General features: G+C 36.2%; 2 protein-coding genes and 1 long non-coding RNA gene across 3 annotated transcripts; 2 read left to right on the top strand and 1 right to left on the bottom strand.

Annotated features, from left to right (window-relative positions):
• Nucleotides 1-6,789: 6,789 nt before the first annotated feature.
• On the top strand, nt 6,790-10,214 carry LOC108805327 (multiple C2 domain and transmembrane region protein 6). The gene has a single exon (XM_018577347.2). The coding sequence runs from the start codon at nt 6,976-6,978 to the stop codon at nt 10,030-10,032; it is 3,057 nt and encodes a 1,018-aa protein (XP_018432849.2). The 5' UTR covers nt 6,790-6,975; the 3' UTR covers nt 10,033-10,214.
• Nucleotides 10,215-11,613: 1,399 nt separating this feature from the next.
• Nucleotides 11,614-12,288, bottom strand: LOC130505187 (uncharacterized). Its single transcript, XR_008941588.1, has 3 exons — nt 12,026-12,288; nt 11,846-11,920; nt 11,614-11,698 (listed from the first exon to the last, which is right to left on the bottom strand). It is a non-coding gene; the product is annotated as an uncharacterized LOC130505187 (long non-coding RNA).
• A 2,927-nt stretch (nt 12,289-15,215) lies between these two features.
• Nucleotides 15,216-16,529, top strand: LOC108844884 (transcription factor MYB3). The gene is made up of 3 exons (XM_018618172.2): nt 15,216-15,474; nt 15,555-15,684; nt 15,839-16,529. The coding sequence occupies exons 1-3, from the start codon at nt 15,342-15,344 to the stop codon at nt 16,380-16,382; spliced, it is 807 nt and encodes a 268-aa protein (XP_018473674.2). The 5' UTR covers nt 15,216-15,341; the 3' UTR covers nt 16,383-16,529.
• Nucleotides 16,530-20,788: the final 4,259 nt, after the last annotated feature.

Consider the following 20,788-nt stretch of genomic DNA (forward strand, 5'->3'; position numbering starts at 1 on the left):
ATTTTTATAGGCTACATAGGTAGACAACTATTTATATGGGAAATCATCTGCTGGGCTTAACCTGGCTCTGATACCATATTAGTGATGGGCCTAACTCACACCCAAAAGCTAGCTCAAGAGTGGAGGATTACCCAATCACATATATATTGCCCAAGGACACTTATCCCAAACGATGTGGGATATTAATATTCTCGATAGCCAGAATTGTAGAGGTGATTCTCGGGAGAGTCATTGATCGTCTCGGGTCAACAGTTCGTCTAAGCTCCACTTCCCGGTGTCGTTTGAGTTCTTTTGTTCTTTGCGACAGTGTGGCTTGACTTTACTTGCAGGTGGTTTGAGGCTTCTTGACAGGGTGTGGCGCTGACATCAACCCGGTTTCTTGCTTGTCCCGACGGCATTGGAAGTGGAGTTCTCTTGGTAAGAGTATCATTCATCTCTATGCTCGTCCAGCGTTTCATCGATAGTGACAGTTATAAGTTTCGAGGAGTTCATCGGAAGCTAGCTACTCCGGAGACGACACGGGAGTTCCCGGCATCCGAAGCGATGAGGAGAACCTCACGGTCCTGTGGTCATCGTTTATGGTTGAGAACGGTAACCGATTCCTTTAGGATTTTAAAAACAACTTAGCGGAATGTGCCAGGTCTAGTGGGTGGGCAAAGTTATGCTGTAATACATTGACTTAGGAAATTTTGTTCAAATCAAACTTGTAACCGAAACTGAATCCCCGTTTTCGGGATGAATAAAGAAGATTTTCATTAAAAAAAAAAAAAAAAAAAAAAATATAGAATAAGCTACGCGATGAGCCTGCCTTTCACATGTAGTAGGCCCAATATATATTTTGGACTTGAAGCGTACGTGTGAATGAAGGGGGCCAAATTCTGCGAATCATGATGGAATATTCTCAAAAAAAATGTAAAGCGAGAAATAGAAAGGTTTCGAGGTTTGAACAATAAGTAGACTGTAGAAAATGAAATAGAATGAATGATGGATAGAATCTGAAAGGCTTAAAGAGGAGTTAGATGTAGAATTAGGAATATTCGTCGAGTGGCCGGCAAAAGTTGACACAGAAAGGGAAAGAAATTGCATGCAAGATAGCTTCAACCCTCCTTTATAAAAGAGAATTTAAATCACCAAATATCACTTTTCTCTTGCAAAAAATCACTTTTCTCTATGAATTGTTTTGTATGGGTTTAAGTTTAATTTAGAACCAAACATCACTTTTCGTACTAATTTCTTTTTCTATGGATTTAAATGGAGCCTTTGTGGTTTTAAACTTCAGACTTCTAACATTGTAGTAATCAACTAAAATGAAATAAAACTGGTTTTTCTTAATCAAATCAATTTTAACGTTTGATTGAAGATATATGTTGAGTTTTTAGATTTTAAAAGATGAAAACTAAACAACAAAAAATTACATATGTTTAAAACCAATGCAATGCCAGGGTATGCATCGTATTATTTGCACTTATAGTACATTATTTATAGATGAGATATGTATTATATAACAAAGAAAAAAGAGATACAGGCCATGTGAGATGACATGTGGCTTTAAGGCACTTAGACAAGGAAACAAAATGCAGGAAAAATAAAGCAGCCACCTTGTATCTTCCTTTGCAGATTCGCCCACAACAACACTCACACACACACACACACACACACACACACACACACATACAAGTACTTGTTTACGATCACACATAAGTTATCTTTGTTTTCAAATAGACAAATGTTTATTTTAGTATAAATTTTTTGTTCGCCTTTCCAACCTTAGTGGCATTAATCTATTATACATTAACATCATTGAACGATTATTTAGAACTGACCAGTGCCCACACAGTCACCAACCACATTCATGAAGATCCTGACAGATTTTTTTTTGACTGAATAAGTTTATAATTTATAATTCACTTTAACATGAAACAGGATGAAGACATCGTCGTTTTATTGTTTATTTCTACAATAGTTTTATATAATACTCTACAATTTTTTTACCAAATAATACTCTGCAATCTTAGTTAGAAACTTTTTTACAATGCCACGCAATTGCAATGAGTGGATTATAGACGTAGGGTCTGCAAAAACGCTATGCATAAGCTCTAATTTTAACGAGCCACATTCTCTCTCAATCTTTTATGAAAACGAAAGGACGAGTAAAAAGATATCAAAAAGAAGAAAAAGAAAGACGATCAAACCCACGATCGTTTCTTTTTATTATTTAGTCTAAACCCAAAAATAATCTAATTAAAAGGAGCAGCGTTTTATTTTAAACATGAAAGGAGAAGAGAGAGAACCATGCAAATTCAAGCGAGGGAGATCGGAGGAGAACAGCTATGAACAACTCCTAGAACCAAACCTACTTGTTATTGATACCTCTCCTTGGATCGTGAGAGGTGAGACTTCCAAATAGTTTATTTGGTAAAAATGAAAAGCATTGTGAGGTTCGAACTTTCCTCCTTCCGAAGAAACTTTTGTCATTAATCATTTTAGCTACCTAAAGAAATTCTAACTATACTAAATAGTTTAATTATATTTTCTTTTTAAGTTCTTATATGGTACATTTGATGTAAGAAGAAAATGAATACAAATTTGTTGATAGCACGACAAAGTAAGTACGAAGGAGTTTGATACGCAGTTACTGGTATTTAACAATATTCTCTGCATTGGTTTTACTTTTCTCGGACGTTACCCTAACTACTAACAGTATTAACTCAGACATCTCCGACCAAGTTTTCTACACCACGTGTTTGAGTTCACGCCAGAACATGAAACATATTTCGGTGAGATTCTACCAAACTTTGCTAACGAAATTTAATACCATCAACCCTCATTTTCTGTCAAGACTCATTTAATTTACATTTCGTTTTTATCTTCTCTTTCATAGGCCCATATATTAATGGATATTAATCTCATTCACGAATATTATGGTGGAATTTAGAGCCAATGGGGGATGGCGCGGTAGAGAAACCAGTCTACTAAGGTGTCGGCTTGTCGCTGAGTGTTGATAACACATCAAAGATGGGAGAAGACTTTGGTGGCAAAAAAGTTCTATCCATGAAAATCTGGTGCGTGAAATGGGAAATTAAAGAACAATACTTAAAAATAATTGAACCTTAGCTCCGAAGGAGAACATTGTTGCCTTTAAAAGCAAGACTCCAAATTAAAAATTAGTGGGTATCAGCGGTCTTTATATATTTACCAAACGAGTATCATTTTTATTTACTTCATGTTTTATTTTCGTCATTTTCGTTTTATAGTTCGTATAAATCTAAAAAACGTGATGGCATATTAATTCTTTTTATTTAATAATTAGTTCATATTTTCCTCCTTTTCGATTGTATAGTTTGTACAATAACAATATTATAACCAAAAAACTTGATGGCATATTATTAATCACGACGGTATTATTCCTGGCATCATCACTGAAATGAAGACCTATCCAAGAGATGAGAAAAACGTAGAAGTTTAAATTGGGTTATATGTGATGCTAAGGAGGGGTAGGAGAGTTAAAATAAATTTATTTATCGAATAGTACTAGTAAGCATGTAACTTGTATATGCTGATTTTTTCGGTCAGCAAAATGATAAAAATGACATGTTTAACCATGAAATCTTTATAAAATTAAAAGGACCAGTTAAATAGAGGTATAACTAAGTGAACTGCCGACAAAACATGAAGATATGAGAATAAGATTGCAGTTGAACTAAATTATCTCAAACTCCATTGTCTTTAAGGATTTTTTATTCACTTCTGAAGTCTCTAACAAACGACCAACGCCCTCCGTAATCTCCACGGAGCGGGCACTTTAATTGTTGATATCAATACTTTTTGTTTGTTATAATAATTGATGATATCAATACATTACTCAGTAATTACTAATTAACTAAGTAGGGAGCACTTCCAAACAAAATACTAGTAAAATACATAGATTCAAGTTATGTAATATCAAATCCAGTGTCGAACTTGAGAAAAAAAATGTATCAACCAACGGTGTACATAGATTCAAGTTATAAAATATGTAATCCACACATATGAAAGCTATCAAACAATTGGTGATGATGATACAACAAAGTTTAGGTTCACTTTTTAGGAAAGGACATGACAATATATACTGTAGATTTCATGATGGGGCAACACCGATATCCTTGAAAACGAGAGATCCAATCAATAAGAGTTGGGTTTCTCCTTTTTTCTTACTCTCTCATGGAAGAAAATTTTAACATTTTAAGTAGGAAATTAGACGATTAATAAAGGAGATACAATAGACATTAAAGGTTTATAGTTTCGTGACTGGAATGAGGTTTTTTTTTGTGTCCCTTTCTTCACCCACTTAAATCTTATCTACCTTAGAGCATCTCCAACCTCACTCTATTTTTTATTCTAAAATAAAGTTTAGAGTAAAAAATGCTTTAATGGTACTCTATTTCTCACTCTATAATAAAATGAAAAATAGGTTTACTCTAAATATAGAATAAGTAATTTTTTTTTTATTCATCACTCTATTTTTTACTCTAAAATAGAATACCATTGAAGCAAACTCCAACTCTATTATAGAGTCACTCTATTTTAGAGTAAAAAATAGAGTGAATCCTTGAAGATGCTCTACGAATAAGGTTGCTTTTGAAAATAAAATAAAAGGTTTTGCAATTCTCTACTCAATCATCAAAGCAACAACTGTCTTGAATCTTGATTGGCGTTGAGTTTATTTTTTTGCTAGGAGTTGAGTTCTAAAGAAAAATTTGACGTTTCTTCGGCTGGTTTATGAAACTAAACACAATATATTAATCGAGTGACCAGTTTATGGAGAATAATTTTTATCACCTTCTTTCGTTTCTAAAAGAACTATGTTACCATGGCTTTTATATAAAATAGTATAATTAAACACTCAGTTTTAAAAGCATTATAAATAAAAGTTTTGTTCATTTGCTTTTAATTAATAGAAGAACGGAAGACCAACTTCGAACTGATAAATTTAAAAGTTTTTGGTTTTATGTACGGTTTAAACCGTTTATCTCTTTGGTGCTTTGTGTTTTATTTTGTAATAATAAGTGAGATGTATGTACTCTCTGACAATGTTCAGCTTATAATCCATACTAGATTTTGATCCGCGCTTTGGAAGCGCGGAATATTTTACGATGAAAAATTTCACTAATAATTTAACAAATGTTTTGGTAATTTTTAAAGAGTGTGTATTTAAAATATTTTTGCATTTAAATCAGTGTTTTTAAATTCAACCCGATTGTGATTATACCGGTTAATCCGAAGATCTGACAATTCAATTTAGGTTTTTAAAATATACATATTTAAAAAAATCACTAAAACCCGAGACTAACCGATTGAACTGATGGATGGCCGATATGTAATCTAATTGGATTCAAATTGTAATAGTTTCATAATTTGTAATCTTATAATCCAAATTTTAAAGTTTATTATTTTGCAATTTATGAAATTATAACGTTTCTACAAAATTTTAAAGAGAAAATGATATATATAAAATAACTAAGATTAATTATTGTATTGTTTGGAAACATTGATAGTAGTATAAAAATAGATTGTTTGGAAACATTGATAGTAATATAAATAAATAAGTATATTGTTTGGAAACATGGATAGTAGTACAAAGAAAGGAACATTAGTGATTTAATGTAGATTTAACTATAAAGTATAAAGATGTATTTAATTTAAAAACTTACAAAATAAATATTAGGTCTAACAGAATGTTTCTGTTTTAATAAGATAGATTTGTCAACTGACTCGTAATTTAGATAGATATGTAGTTACTATATTAACTCAGAATGAAATGATTTACTATATAGATATGAACAGTCTTTAAACAATACGACCTCTAACTTAAAACAGAAAGTCCAATTTTAAAATCATCGTCGTAAACACTAGCTACTTTATTAAATACAACTATTTTTCAACTAAACCATTGATGAGTTTATCCTTTATTCGTAGTGACGTACAGCCACTAAAAATGTTGTAAAGATTAAGCTGTATAAATTGAAATAAGTTTTGGAAATTCATATATGATTATGATTGTTTAATAGTCTCAATACCTATGTTAGATCACATGATGGAAAATTTCACATATAATATAACTAAAACGAATAATGAAATTCCTCTTCCTTTTCATTGTTGCTGTCATTGTAATATAAACTATTACAATAATTAAGACAAAGAAATAAAACTAGTCCACTTTCTAATTATCGTTAGCAATACCAAACAAAGCACAAATGGCCACCACCACATTAGACAACGATGGTACATCTTTCATGGACCCACACCTCACTCACTCACCCTTTTTTTTCTTACATATTTCTCATCAGTTCTTCTTTGTTTAAGCGTACACAAATTGAGTGTTAAAAAGAATCGTACAATAATTTTAAAATAAAATTGTTATAATTAAACAAATCATAGAAAAGGTTATTTATTTTTCATCAACTACCATGTCAGATAACTATGTCCAGCCAAATGGTACGTAAGGATATTCGGTGAAAATCACCGACGAGGACGATATTCGAAAGATATAAAACCAAATGATTCATATGTTTGAGTAATAATCAAGAATATTCAACACTTTTTGTTTGAATATTCAATACGAATAATTTCATTTCTAGAGTCTCCATCTATTTCTACAAATAATAAAGAATATATGAAAATAACAATAAAATAATTAAATTTGGGAGAAATCGAAAAATGAGTAAATGACGTCTTCCTCTTGACTTCTGTCTGAATGTCCCGAGTTTTACTCCTCTTTAACACATCATCTTCTTTTCGTTTTGCGTATTTTACACCCTCTTCGAAGTTCAAACACACAAAAATAAAAATACTAAAAAAAATCAAAAGATGATAAGTTGTTTCTTCTCTCTTCTTCTCTCCTCATAACTCTTCTCTTAAAAAAAAAATTCAAAACCACTTCTACCACCGAGTCTTTCTTCGTCTGAATTCACCCCCCAAAAAAAAAACTTTCCGAAAATGAGCAAACTAGTGGTCGAAATCGTGGACGCGAGCGACCTGATGCCCAAAGACGGGCAAGGCTCAGCGAGTCCCTTCGTGGAGGTCGAGTTCGACGACCAGCGTCAGAGAACGCAAACGCGTTTCAAAGATCTAAACCCTCACTGGAACGAGAAGCTCGTCTTCAACCTCGGCGACTCCGACCCCACCAGCCGTCTCGCCAACAAGACCATCGACGTCACCGTCTACGACGACCGCCGCGATAACCAGCCCGGGAAGTTCCTCGGCCGCGTAAAAATCTCCGGCGCCGTCGTCCCGCTGTCCGAATCCGAAGCCGACGCCCAGAGGTATCCCCTCGACAAACGAGGTCTCTTCTCTCACATCAAAGGCGACATCTCCCTCAGAATCTACGCCGCTCCATACGACGGCGCCGATTTCATTCCACCTCCGATGGCCCCGGCGGAGGAGAAAGTGACGAAGGAAGAGAAGCAGTTCGAGCCTCAGGAGTTTCATAACCAAAACCAAAACCAAAACTCGTACGAAGAGGCGGCGATGAAGCCAAAGAAGAAGGAGAAAGAAACAAGAACTTTCCACTCGATAGGAGCCGAGCTACCGTTTGAAGCAAAGCCTCCTTCTCACCTCCCTCCTAACCAACCTGAGTTTCGTTCAGATCCCATGAGAGCTCCGGGCCCACCTCCCGGAGCCTCGGTGATGCAGATGCCGATGCCGGGCCCACCGAGGCAGAACCCCGAGTTTCAGCTCATCGAGACGAGTCCTCCGTTAGCAGCGCGGAGGAGGCAGTCTTACTATTATAGGAGCAGCGGGGGAGACAAAACCTCCAGTACCTACGACCTCGTGGAGCAGATGCATTACCTCTACGTGAGCGTCGTCAAGGCACGTGACCTCCCCGTGATGGACGTCTCCGGAAGCTTGGATCCTTACGTGGAGGTCAAGATTGGTAACTACAAGGGTTTGACCAAGCACTTGGAGAAGAATCAGAACCCTGTTTGGAAACAGATCTTCGCTTTCTCTAAAGAGAGGCTTCAGTCGAATCAGCTCGAAGTCACTGTTAAAGACAAAGATCTCATCACCAAAGATGATTTCGTGGGAAGAGTGTTGATCGATCTCACGGAGGTTCCTCTCAGGGTTCCTCCGGATAGTCCTCTTGCTCCGCAGTGGTATAGACTCGACGACAAGAGAGGAGTGAAGACGAACAGAGGGGAGGTGATGCTCGCTGTTTGGATGGGGACTCAAGCGGATGAGTCTTTCCCCGACGCGTGGCACTCTGACGCGCACCGCGTGAGCCATTCTAATCTTTCCAACACTCGCTCCAAGGTTTACTTCTCGCCGAAGCTTTATTACTTGAGGATCCATGTGATGGAGGCTCAGGATCTTGTCCCGTCTGATAAAGGGAGGGTGCCTGATGCGATCGTTAAGATTCAGGCGGGGAATCAGATGAGAGCTACGAGGACGCCTCAGATGAGGAGTATGAGTCCTCAGTGGGGGGAGGAGATTATGTTTATTGTGTCTGAGCCGTTTGAGGATATGGTGATCGTGTCGGTTGATGATAGGGTTGGTCCGGGGAAAGATGAGATACTGGGGAGGGTGTATATACCGGTGAGGGAAATTCAGGTGAGGCAAGAGACTGGGAAGATGCCTGATCCGCGTTGGTTTAATCTTCAGAGGCATTCGATGTCTATGGAGGAAGAGACTGAGAAGAAGAAAGAGAAGTTCTCTAGTAAGATTCTGCTTAGGCTTTGTATTGAAGCTGGGTACCATGTTCTTGATGAGTCAACGCATTTCAGCAGCGATCTTCAACCGTCTTCGAAGCATTTGAGGAAGCCGAGCATCGGGCTTCTCGAGCTGGGGATTCTCAGTGCTAGGAACTTGATGCCTATGAAGGCTAAAGATGGGAGGATGACTGATCCCTACTGTGTGGCGAAATATGGGAACAAATGGGTGAGGACGAGGACGCTTTTGGACGCGCTTGCACCTAGGTGGAACGAGCAGTATACTTGGGAAGTTCATGATCCTTGCACGGTCATAACGATTGGGGTCTTTGACAATGGTCAGATCAACGACGGTGGTGATACCAAGGACCAGAGGATTGGGAAAGTTAGAGTGAGGCTGTCTACGCTTGAGACGGACCGGGTTTACACTCATTACTACCCGTTGCTGGTTCTCACTCCCGGTGGTCTGAAGAAGAACGGTGAGCTTCAGCTAGCTCTGAGGTACACTTGCACCTCCTTTGTTAACATGATGGCTCAGTACGGAAGACCGTTGCTGCCCAAAATGCATTATGTTCAACCGATACCAGTCAGGCACATCGACTTGCTGAGGCATCAGGCGATGCAGATAGTTGCAACGAGACTGTCAAGGTCCGAGCCACCGCTGAGACGAGAGGTTGTGGAGTACATGCTTGATGTAGACTACCATATGTTCAGCCTAAGGAGAAGCAAAGCCAATTTCAGCAGAATCATGTCGCTTCTCTCCTCGGTCACTCTGGTCTGCAAGTGGTTCAACGATATCTGCACGTGGAGAAACCCAATCACAACCTGTCTTGTCCATGTTCTGTTCCTGATTCTTGTCTGCTACCCGGAGCTGATTTTACCCACGATCTTCCTCTACCTCTTTGTGATAGGCATGTGGAACTACCGGTACAGACCGAGACACCCGCCTCACATGGACGCTCGTGTGTCCCAAGCAGACAACACCCACCCAGACGAGCTTGACGAGGAGTTTGACACTTTCCCGACTAGCAGACCAGCAGACATTGTCAGAATGAGGTATGACAGGCTTAGGAGTGTCGGTGGAAGAGTCCAGACAGTGGTGGGGGACCTGGCGACACAAGGAGAGAGGATTCAAGCCTTACTTAGCTGGAGGGACCCGAGAGCAACTGCTTTATTCATCGTCTTGTCGTTGATATGGGCTGTGTTTATATACATAACACCGTTCCAGGTGATTGCCATCTTGCTCGGACTGTTCATGCTGCGTCATCCACGGTTCAGGAGCAGAATGCCTTCAGTACCTGCCAACTTCTTCAAGAGATTACCAGCCAGGTCAGATATGCTACTTTAGGTAAACGAAAAAAAAACATCATTGTATTTGTAATAGTGTGTATGAACATATAAGTTGGAGAAACTTGTAGAGTGAAGCCAAGGAAACTAGTTTTGCCTGAATGTGTGTACTCCCCAATATTATGTATGATGTTCCAATATTCTACCGCTAGTGAAATAAAATGAGCCAAATTTTTTTCACAATGCTCAAAATAAGATTTCATGTAAATCATACAAGCAAAAGAGGAGAGTGTCTGGTGTGGTGTGAGACGTTATGTTCTTGTGGCAGAGAAAAATCATTGGTTGTGGTTAAATGACCTTTGGGATATTATCATCCCGACGAGACATCTGGATAGCCAACAAGGATCTTTGGCGAAGTATCCGTTTCTTCTTCTCCCATGTCCATTACATCGACTGTGTTCATGCGCAGAACTTCCGCAGAGTTCTTCTGTTCTAACTCATGATCGTTGTCAAACGGTTCCATAGCTGGACACTGTTTAAAGAAACGGAATTTTGAGTTGTATTCAAAGATATCTATTAATCTGTGGATGTAAATCAGTAAGATCGAGAATCTGAACCTGACAGAACTCAGCGTAATGTCTGTAAATTTCGCACCATACCAACCATTGGCCTCATTGGTTGATGTGATCGGTAGGTACCTACACAAAGCAACAAGTGAGTGATATGATGCAACTAGAGAGAAAAAAAAAAAGAATATGGATTTCCAAAATGCCAAGCTGTCGTTGGACAGGGAAGGAAAAGGGGAATCAATACCTTTGGAAGATATCTTCCTCATGATTGTGGGGCTCAGAAAGCCAGTCCAAGTTGCAGAAATTGTTGACTCTCTCACGCCAGGCCACACGTATCTCAGTGCGTCTTCGCCAGGTTTTGTGGCAGAGCCACTCTCTTCAGGTTTTCTTGAACCAAACAACCAAATCGGGCTCTTGTGCTGAATCTCACTGCAGATGAGAGAAACTCAAGAAAATTAAACTAATTATTCTCAAAAAGTGATGGTTTGGTTTGAACCAAAATCTCTGTTCTTTTCTAAACTAGGAACCATCTTTCTATTTACATATAGGGATTAACGTCCTATTAAATGCCACAAAAACCCAGATTCAAGTTTTGTTAGTCATTCCCAGTGAGGATCATTACGCTGCATCAGGAGCCACACCAGTGCTGCCACCTCGTCTTTGGTCTGTCTCACTACAAAGCCTCACATTCTTTATTGAACTGCACGTCTGCTCGATCAGTTTGTGAAAAAAAGAAAAAAAAAAGTTTGTGAAACGACGTCAGCTTCTTCCGTGAGAAGTCTTCTCTGAAAGCTGGACATGGTGCAAGCTTGACTCCAATACACCACTCATCGGTTTCGGGATGGAGAGGACCCTGCAATACACCAGAATTATAAATCATACGTAACCCAGAGCCAGAGGTTAACATCTTTCTTGGAAATTTTAAGTTTGGTATTTCATGAACGGGTTCATAAATCGCTTAAACGTCACGTCCATTTCAGGCACCATCTCAAAATATTATTTTTGTTTGCATCTAATGAAGTATTATTAACCCATAACCTGACACATACTAGGCTCACTAAAAGTAAATCTTACCCGCTTCCAGGGAAAATATCATCTTCCAATCCCTGATGCATGCATGTAGTGATCACAATCCAGCTCCCAGAGTGCAGGTAGAATCTACTCCCAATAAGTTATATTAGTTACTACTAGGAGATTCAATAGAAACAAAAATACAGAGTTTTTAGCCAAACTATCTTGGTAATTAAAATTATTAATGATGCCTAAGAGATATAGCAGATATGTCAGGGTTCTATTTGCCTCTACCTGATCATAACTAAGATTCACCAGGTCTTCAAAATGCATTTTGGTTGACTCGTATGTAGGGATCATACCTCTGTACTGAGACGAAACAACCAGAAAAAAAAAAGGAAGATCAATAACACGCACGTACGTTAAAATCGTCTAATAGAGAGATAACAGACGCATGTTACGTTAGTTTCTCACAGAAAATATCAGGCCTGGCACTAAATTTCGAGGTCCCCTTGCGACCAAAAGAGTGGAATTGATCCTCGCATCTTTACCACCGGAGGTCTTTTTTCCAATAAGCCTCTGCCCAAAACATATAATAAGAACACAGCCACGAAACTCAATCTAGGGTTTTCAATTTCTAAATCGCCATGGCAGGTTAGTCTCGCGATCGTGTTTCTCTGAAGCAGGCGAAGGAAGGTTTCAGGAGATCATTTGTGATTGAAGAACGAGCGCTAGGAAAGTTTGGAACTCGCATGGGCGAAAGGGACTTACTCCGTGCTTTTTATAGTTTTAGAGATTTGTGTTTATCGTTTATATATCTTTAGGCCTTTTTCATTTATACGAAAAAGCCCAAAACATATGGGCCATATAAATGATTTTACTATATATTAGTAACCAGACTGTTTTTAGGTGAAGTCCAATAAGACATTCGTTTTAGTATCCCAAAATATTTTAAAGTTGTGATATAAATAGTTTCATACCTCTGAATTGTGAAAAGAAAATAATATTTATGACTTTATAAATCTTAAGACCGATTCCAACGCTGTTGGTAAGCTTAGTTATCCAATATTTAACTAAAAGTTGAAGAAGCTTCAGCATTCTAAATTGCAAGAAAAACATCTTGTGTTGCTTTTGTTTGTGGTTCTTTTTGAGAAGAAAAGTAATCAATACAAAATAGACTTCTGATTTTGTTTATATAGCGGAATGTTTGGTTTAGATAATAGGCTTGAACAAAAAGTCCCTTGACTCATACGATCGTCCTTAATTATGCATAGCTCATGGTTCCCATAACAAAGCATTGAATAGTGGACTCCAGAATGTTTTTTGTTGAACAGTAGTTAAACAGAAAACGCTGAACAGATATTGTAGAAAACTTCGGAAAAACTGAATGGTTGACGAAATTATTAGGAAAAGAAAAAGAAAATTAATATATCTCCAAAATTATAATAGCAGACTTTTTAGTTTTGTTTGGTGGAGTGATAATAGATTGGTCGAAGGTTGAAGATATTTATAAACTTTATCATTGGGGCTATGAAAAAATATATTAAAAATTAACGTTGTTAGTAGACTTTTATAAGCTTTATGTTTGTGTGTGTATTATTATTACATCACGTTGTAAAACTCAACTCTATTTACGTAAACAAAATATAACATATAAGAGAGAAGCGAGAGCTAGAAAGAGAAAAACAAAAAACAAAGGGGCTTCGATTCTCCGACCGACGGTTGGGGCTCCTATAGCCACCGTCGGTCGGATCTCTTTTTTTTTTCTTTTTCTTTGTGTTGGTTTGTGTTTATAGTTTATAGATTCCGGCGCTGTTTTTTTTTCCTTTAGCGGTGGTTCGGCTTTGCCTCTGGGAAGCGGTGGCTTCTTTAGCCCCGGCTTCACCGGCTTTTGTCTCCGGGAGGCGGGGGTTTATCTCGCTCCGTCATCGCCGGCTATTATTAGGGTTCTCCGTTCGCTTCGATCTATGATATCTCTTGCTTACCTGTACTCTGCCTCTCAATCTCTGTCTGGTGCTGCATGTTGTTATGTTGGCAACAGAGGATTGATAGAAGGCGTTTAATCTATATGATGATTTCATAGATCTGTCATGTGCCAACAGCTCGTAGGGAGCAGTGTTGGGTTTGGTTGAAGGGTGTTGTCCCGGTTATGAATCCGCCGCCGACGGAGAGCCGTCGTGTTGCTGTTTCTGAAGCCGGAGGAAGAAGATTGACTTTCGTCGGGACGCGTGGCGGATTGAATGATGTGTGGTCGTACACGTGGGTAGGGAAGTCGGTCTTATTCTGAATGGGCTCGGTTGGGCTTTGTAATTTAGGCCAATGGTTGACTCTTTGTTAATGGGCTTGCGGGTGGCCTTTTAAGACTTGTAGTGTTAGCCCTGTGTTGTTGGGCTTTATGTTTTAAATAGTTTGTATTCTATTGGCCTTTGGCCTTTAATATAATATTAAGATGGCAAAAAAAAAAAAAAAAAACTCAACTCTATTCTATACTGCAACACTTTGGAACTTTTCATAAATTGTATAAATGACTATACAACCGCGTAGGAAAGAATGTTAACAATTGTATGGTTCTATGAGAATTTAATAAACATTTGTTGCGTACTACATTTGCATTATATTTTTAATTGGACCGTCATTGTTAGAACTGCGGTGTGAAAGTCGAACATGGCTTAACGGACACAACACAACAGGAAGAGACAGAAGAAATGCACATGCCCAACCCAAATAATTCAGTTATCCAACTAATTTACTAGAAAAAAAAGTAATAATTAAAGTATAGGACACGTGGGAGTACATGAGAGAAGTAGCGTGTGGAGTGAGTGATTGGAGGAAGAGAGAGGTTGAGTATTGAGATAAAAAAGACAGCTACCTACTCATCTTACCAATCTATCTACCTACTTTCATCCAGATCTACTCTCTTTCTTTTATCCTGTTTTCTAGACCCAAATAAAAAAAAACATTGCTGATATATTTCATGCTAAGCTTAGGTTATATTTCTTTTTTTTAAATGATGCAGTAAGAATTGCATATGGTTGAACGGACCTTGTGGTCAAGTGGCAGTGGATGGGCCTGGAACGCTAACACGTTTCAGGTTCGATCCTCCTGCTATGCAAAACTAAGTCACATTGTTCTGTTCACCTAATGCGGATATGGGTCCATGCTTTAGGATCCATTTGAATACCCAGGAGAAGGAGTCCATCCGCGGGCTTGCGACTCCCCCGGGGGTTAGGTCTGGTTCCAATAGTGACCTGGGTTTAACCCTTTCCAGTTTCAAAAAAAAAAAAAATTGCATATGGTTTTAGAAACGGCAAATCTACACCCTTTTTTACACGAAGAAAAAATAGTAATGTCACATTTAATTTTTTGAATGATCAATCTTGTGATTGTTAAGAAATTGTGGAACTGCAAACTTACTGTTATGATGTTTTTTTGTTTTGTTTTGTAACTTAACTATTATGATGTCTTCTCAGATCACCTAAAAGAAAAGTCAATAACTAAACCGTACGATCTGCATCTGAATATGATTAATACGAAAGGAAAAGTTAGGAAAACCCCCCATGTTCCTCCTGTGAGTGTACAATCAATTTATTTCCCTGGTTGGTACAATATTTTTTCATTTCATTTGTAGATCGTTTTTATATAACTTTTTATTAAAATATAGTTTGCTAGGTTATTATAAATAACATTCAAAACCGAACATCAGACAGGAACTCTCTTCCTTCAACAAAAAAAAAACACACCAATAGAGATCCAAGAAAGGAGAGGCCATTAAAGAGAGAGAGAGAGAGAAATGGGAAGGTCACCTTGTTGCGAGAAAGCTCACATGAACAAAGGAGCTTGGACTAAAGAAGAAGATCATCTTCTCGTTGATTACATCCGCAAACACGGCGAAGGTTGCTGGCGTTCTCTCCCTCGAGCCGCCGGTACATATATGCATATTCATGTATCTCTCTATGCATATAGAGAGAGGATGGTTTGATTGAATTTTACGAAATTTTGACAGGTTTGCAGAGATGTGGAAAGAGTTGTAGGTTGAGATGGATGAATTATCTAAGACCAGATCTCAAGAGAGGTAATTTCACTGAGGAAGAGGACGAACTCATCATCAAACTCCATAGCTTACTCGGTAACAAGTTAGTCTCCTCCATCTCTCTCTCTGCTTCATGAATCATAACAGAGGATCTTAAAAGAGAAAAAAAAAAAACAAGAATCATGTGTGGATGTTTCTCTTTCTTTCTCAGTGATATTTTATTTTATTTAGAATCTGATCAAGATTTTCATTTGCAGATGGTCGTTGATTGCTGGGAGATTAGCAGGAAGAACAGACAACGAGATCAAAAACTATTGGAACACTCACATCAAGAGGAAGCTTGTCAGCCGCGGGATTGACCCAAACACCCACCGTCCGATCAACGAATCCGCAATCCATCCTTCAAAAACAACAATACCGTCACTTCTAAACGACGAGCCTGTACAATTCGATTTGGCCGAACCGGATCAACATCAGACGGTTAAACCGGAAACGATGGCGCTAGACCGGGAAGAGGTTAATAATGATATCAACAATAATAACTCCACGAGCAGTGGAACGACGTCGGACGACGATTGTGTACTCAATTTGGAACTCTCTGTTGGTCTGGCTACTACGAGGTACCAGTCCACCCGGAAGGCAAATCTTGACTCGGTCGAGTCCACTGGACGGTGGGGATCCGAGTTGTTCGGGGCTCAGGCTGAAGTGTGTTTGTGTTGTCGGATAGGGTTTCATAATGAGTCGTGTCCTAATTGTCGTGTTTCGGATGCTCGAACCATCTGGGAATCGAAAATTCTTTAGGAATATTTTATATATTAGTTAATTTGTAACTGTATTTTTGTTTTGTTTTGTTACGTTTCTTCTTGTAATGAATGCATCAAGTAACAAAAAGTAGGATAAATTTTCTGCTGGAAACAGATTAATTTAACGTAGTATTATTATTTGTTATCTGATCAAATCTGTAGATATATTTCAATCTCAACTTTCAGGTAAAAAGCTAAAGCTTTGCATAACTAATTAGATTTTCTTAAATCCACACACCTACGTGTCACCGAGTCACGGATATGCAGAGCAATTAGGCAGTCTTTGATTGCAGACGCAAAACAATACCTAATTTTTTGGACTGTTGACGCATAAGCATACCTAAATGTTTGGTCTGAAAGGTTTTCGTATGTGTCTTTCTTGGTTTGCTATTCGCATCCCGGTTTCATCTTGTGGTCGTCTGACATGGAAAGATTCCTGTTATAGGATTGGACGGTATCGGTCCACTAATGTAAAGATTGGGAGTGGGAGAGATTTCAGGTAAGTCGCTTCTTGGTCTGCTCCATCCTAACATTTAACCAACGAGGAGAACACTCTCAATTATATGATTTCGTGAGACAGAATTACTACAAAAAAATGCTTTTCACAAACAAAAAAAACAAATAATATGATTTTAACGGACTACACCCAGTTACTTTCCATATTTCAAATAACTAACCCTGGATTCAGCATGTTCGTTTTTAGTTTCCTAGGAAGTTCAAACGTGTTATTAAGTTATATAAAAAAAGTTTAAACGTGTTATTAAGAAAGTTAAACAAAATATTGAAACGTGACAGAAAAGATCTCAAGTAATGACGACCATAAATCTATCAAATGTGAACACTTCTCGTTTTGAAACAAACTGTGCTGGCAGGCAAGTTCGAAGAAAGTTAGATATAAGTTTCTTTCATTAGTTTCTTACCATTAATTAAGACTTAAGACCATATTTTACATCTATAATGTATAAATCATATGTGAATACTTTGGTATATATTTAGGTCTTGTCAGAGCATTTCCAGTATAAAACTCGATCTTTTCTTTCGAAATGAAGTAAAAAGGAATATAGAGTAAAAATACTCAAAACCTACTACATTACTCATTTCGTAATAGATTAATGAACAAATAAAAAATAGATTATTTCATTTATAAAGTACATTCTATTATAAATTGAGATATATAGTTGAAATGAAACAATTTCTATACCATATTCTATTTTACTCTGTTTTAGAATAATAAATACATAGGATTGAAGATACCCTTAACTATCATTGAGATGTTGATTATCAATACCATTAATCAATACCATTAAAAGAAATATTAAAATTTTCCAAATATATCATTACTATTTCAAAGAAAATTAAACATTCATTCATGGCAAATTAGTCATTACATTTTTGGCTTATAGTATAACTTACATGTTTGGGCTTAAATAACTAAAAGTTATATGTACTTAACTATAAATTTAATCGGGCTTATGAGTTTAATCTCCATCAAATTATTTTTGCAGTTCCCAAAACAAAACAAAAATCAAATCGGGCTTATGGTTTAATCGCTATAGACATTTCTGCAAATCTTTTAATGGCATTGATACCGATTTCCAAAAAAAAACTACACGCATACATACAATTTATATGGTATGTAAATTATCACCGATTTTCATTGTTACAATTAAATTTAAAAATTAGTGTAATAAACTACACGAACACGAAAATGAATACATACACAAAAATTAAAAAATATTTACTATGTCATTTTGTACATAATATTGATATGACAATTACAAGTATTTTAGAATATTTTTTAAAGTATCATACAATTATATTTTTAATCTAAAATAAAAAATACAAACTTATAATAGGTTATTAATAACAAAACTAAAATATTTTTTTGTCAAGATAAAATTAAAATAATTATGTCATACCAATAAGGTTTTTATATTATCATATTTATTTACATATATAATACAAAATTCACTAAATTCTAAGGAATCATAAGTTTATGTAACATTTAAAAAGTATACAAATAAATTTAATCAAAATTTTAAAAATCTAAAATATTATCAAATGTTTATGTTTTTATCGGATCAATGCGTATTAGATCGCATGTTAATAGTGATTTTTTGGGTTTTACATATTTTTATCGGATTTTTAAATAACTAATTTTTTCATTACATTCAAATGAAATTATATACAAAGCACCAGATCTATCAGTTTAACCACGGATTTTAGTCGGATATGAAACCACTTCTTAAAACTCAAACATTTTTAATTATTTTTTCTAATAAAAATTTATAAAGTTATGCAAATTTTATCAAAGTATTTCAAAAATTATTTGAGCTTCCAAAAATAATATTACCTTCTAAATCGAATAGGTATAAAAATAGTGTAGATTAATGATTAGAACTAATTATACAAATATATGACAAGAAAAAACTCATTTTCAGTTTAGAATCGACAATTTATATCACTACTACATTTCAATAACGAGAACATATGTTCTTCAATTTAGAATATCTAAACTATTAAATCACACATATCATTTTTAAATGTATTTCGAACAAATTTCATATTTTGAAGAAAAAAATAAATGATAAAAACATAAAAACTCATTTATTGTGATTCCAACCCACAATAGTGATAGTTTGCAAATCAGTTTCAGATCAATAAACAACGAATCTCATACACAAAAAAAAAACAAATCTGCATTTAGAAAGCCCCAATCAAAATTTAGTTATTTATTTATTTCAGACTTTAAAGTAGAGCAATTCGAGTGTACTTGCATAAGGCATGCAAACATGTGATTAAATTTGGAGGGATCTCAAAACACAAAATCTCTCTGGACTGACAAACATCATGTAAGTTATCAGTTGACTTTAGCAAAAAAAAAAAAAGTTATCAGTTGACTTGTTACCAAGTGTTGTCCATAGAAGTCAGTTCTTATCCCTATCCTATACCAAGAAATTTTAAAGTCAACGTGGATTGATTCCACTTCGTTCTCCGGTTTCGTTTTTTGTTAGTAGAGGAATGACAAGTACACAACTGTAGAATATCACATAATGACACCAAGTTGATAGCTAGATATTAACAAAATAATATTTTCAAGGGTTTTTCTTTTAAAACTAGCTAGATTATTCATGTTGCATTAGCAATTTTTAAAAAATAAAAACACCCTTAGTCAGCAATCAAAATATAAATTTTCACATTAAGCTTTTAGAAGAAAAGCCCGTTAATATGGTAATAACAGAAAAAAAGAAGTTATTGTATAGTTGTTGCATAAGCATAACTAATAACAAATAATCATCACCATTATTTTAAGCTTTTTAGAGTGGACTGTAGAAATCAGGTAACGTGCCACTGTGCCAGCTCAAGTCTGGTTTCAGCATGTGATTTCCTTGAAACATATTTTACTTTAAAATGATGTATCATGACATCGTAGTTTAGGTTCTTTTAGGTAGAATCTCACCTAAAAGCTGGTTTGATAACAGTAAGTATATGCAGGTACGTTTTACAGATATAAAATATTGGATTATTGTATGCATCTAGAGACAGCTCTTATTTCACTGAACCGTTCAGTCCTTTTCTTTTTGTAACATGAAGCCTGTTTTTGTGGCCTTAAACATTTTCCACACAATTATATGAAAATAAAAAATAAAAGTACCATTTTTGGAAACAAACAATCCAACAATATGTTTGCATGACAAATATATATATATATATATATATATATATATGATTTTATTTACATACAAAGTGAAACAAAATAAAAGAGTTTTTAACACTATAAGTCACTTTTCAACATTTTATTACTTGTTAGGACACTTTATACTACTGGGACAGTTTTTTGTGCTAAAAAGACTAAACTGTCCTCAACTTAAACATTTTCTTGTTGTTCCACGTGAGTTTGAAGTTAAATTTAGTTTGTGTTTTTTCTCACGTTAGATCTCATCTTCTCTCTCTATTCTTCTGGTCTGAACAAACAATAAAGCTATGTTTCTCTCCATGGGTCAATCCTTCTGTGTCCTGGATCTTATATCCTAAACGTGAAAAGAGACAGTTAATTTATGACAGCGGAAAATATATGGCCGGGATCGGAGTTTCTTCAAAATTCCGTTTCGAAACTCTTTTTCTGGGTGGATCGGTTCACAGTCAGCACCCAATACCTTCCCCTCCAATCATAAGTTGCATAATTTCTACCTACAAAACACCGATTAAAGTTTGATCCTTCTGAGAAACTCTTTGTTCTTTGTGAGTTATCCATCTCATCTCATCTGAAAGCAAGTGAACCAAATTTTTTTGGAACTTATGTTTGAACATTTATTTAAAAATCAAAGTCTTGATTCAGTTGAGCTGTGACTATATAAATGTATTTTTTCACCAATAATTTTTTTTATTACAAATCAGATAATT

This window comes from Raphanus sativus, chromosome 1 (genome assembly GCF_000801105.2).
Source record: "Raphanus sativus cultivar WK10039 chromosome 1, ASM80110v3, whole genome shotgun sequence".
In the NCBI taxonomy this organism is placed as follows: Eukaryota; Viridiplantae; Streptophyta; class Magnoliopsida; order Brassicales; family Brassicaceae; genus Raphanus; species Raphanus sativus.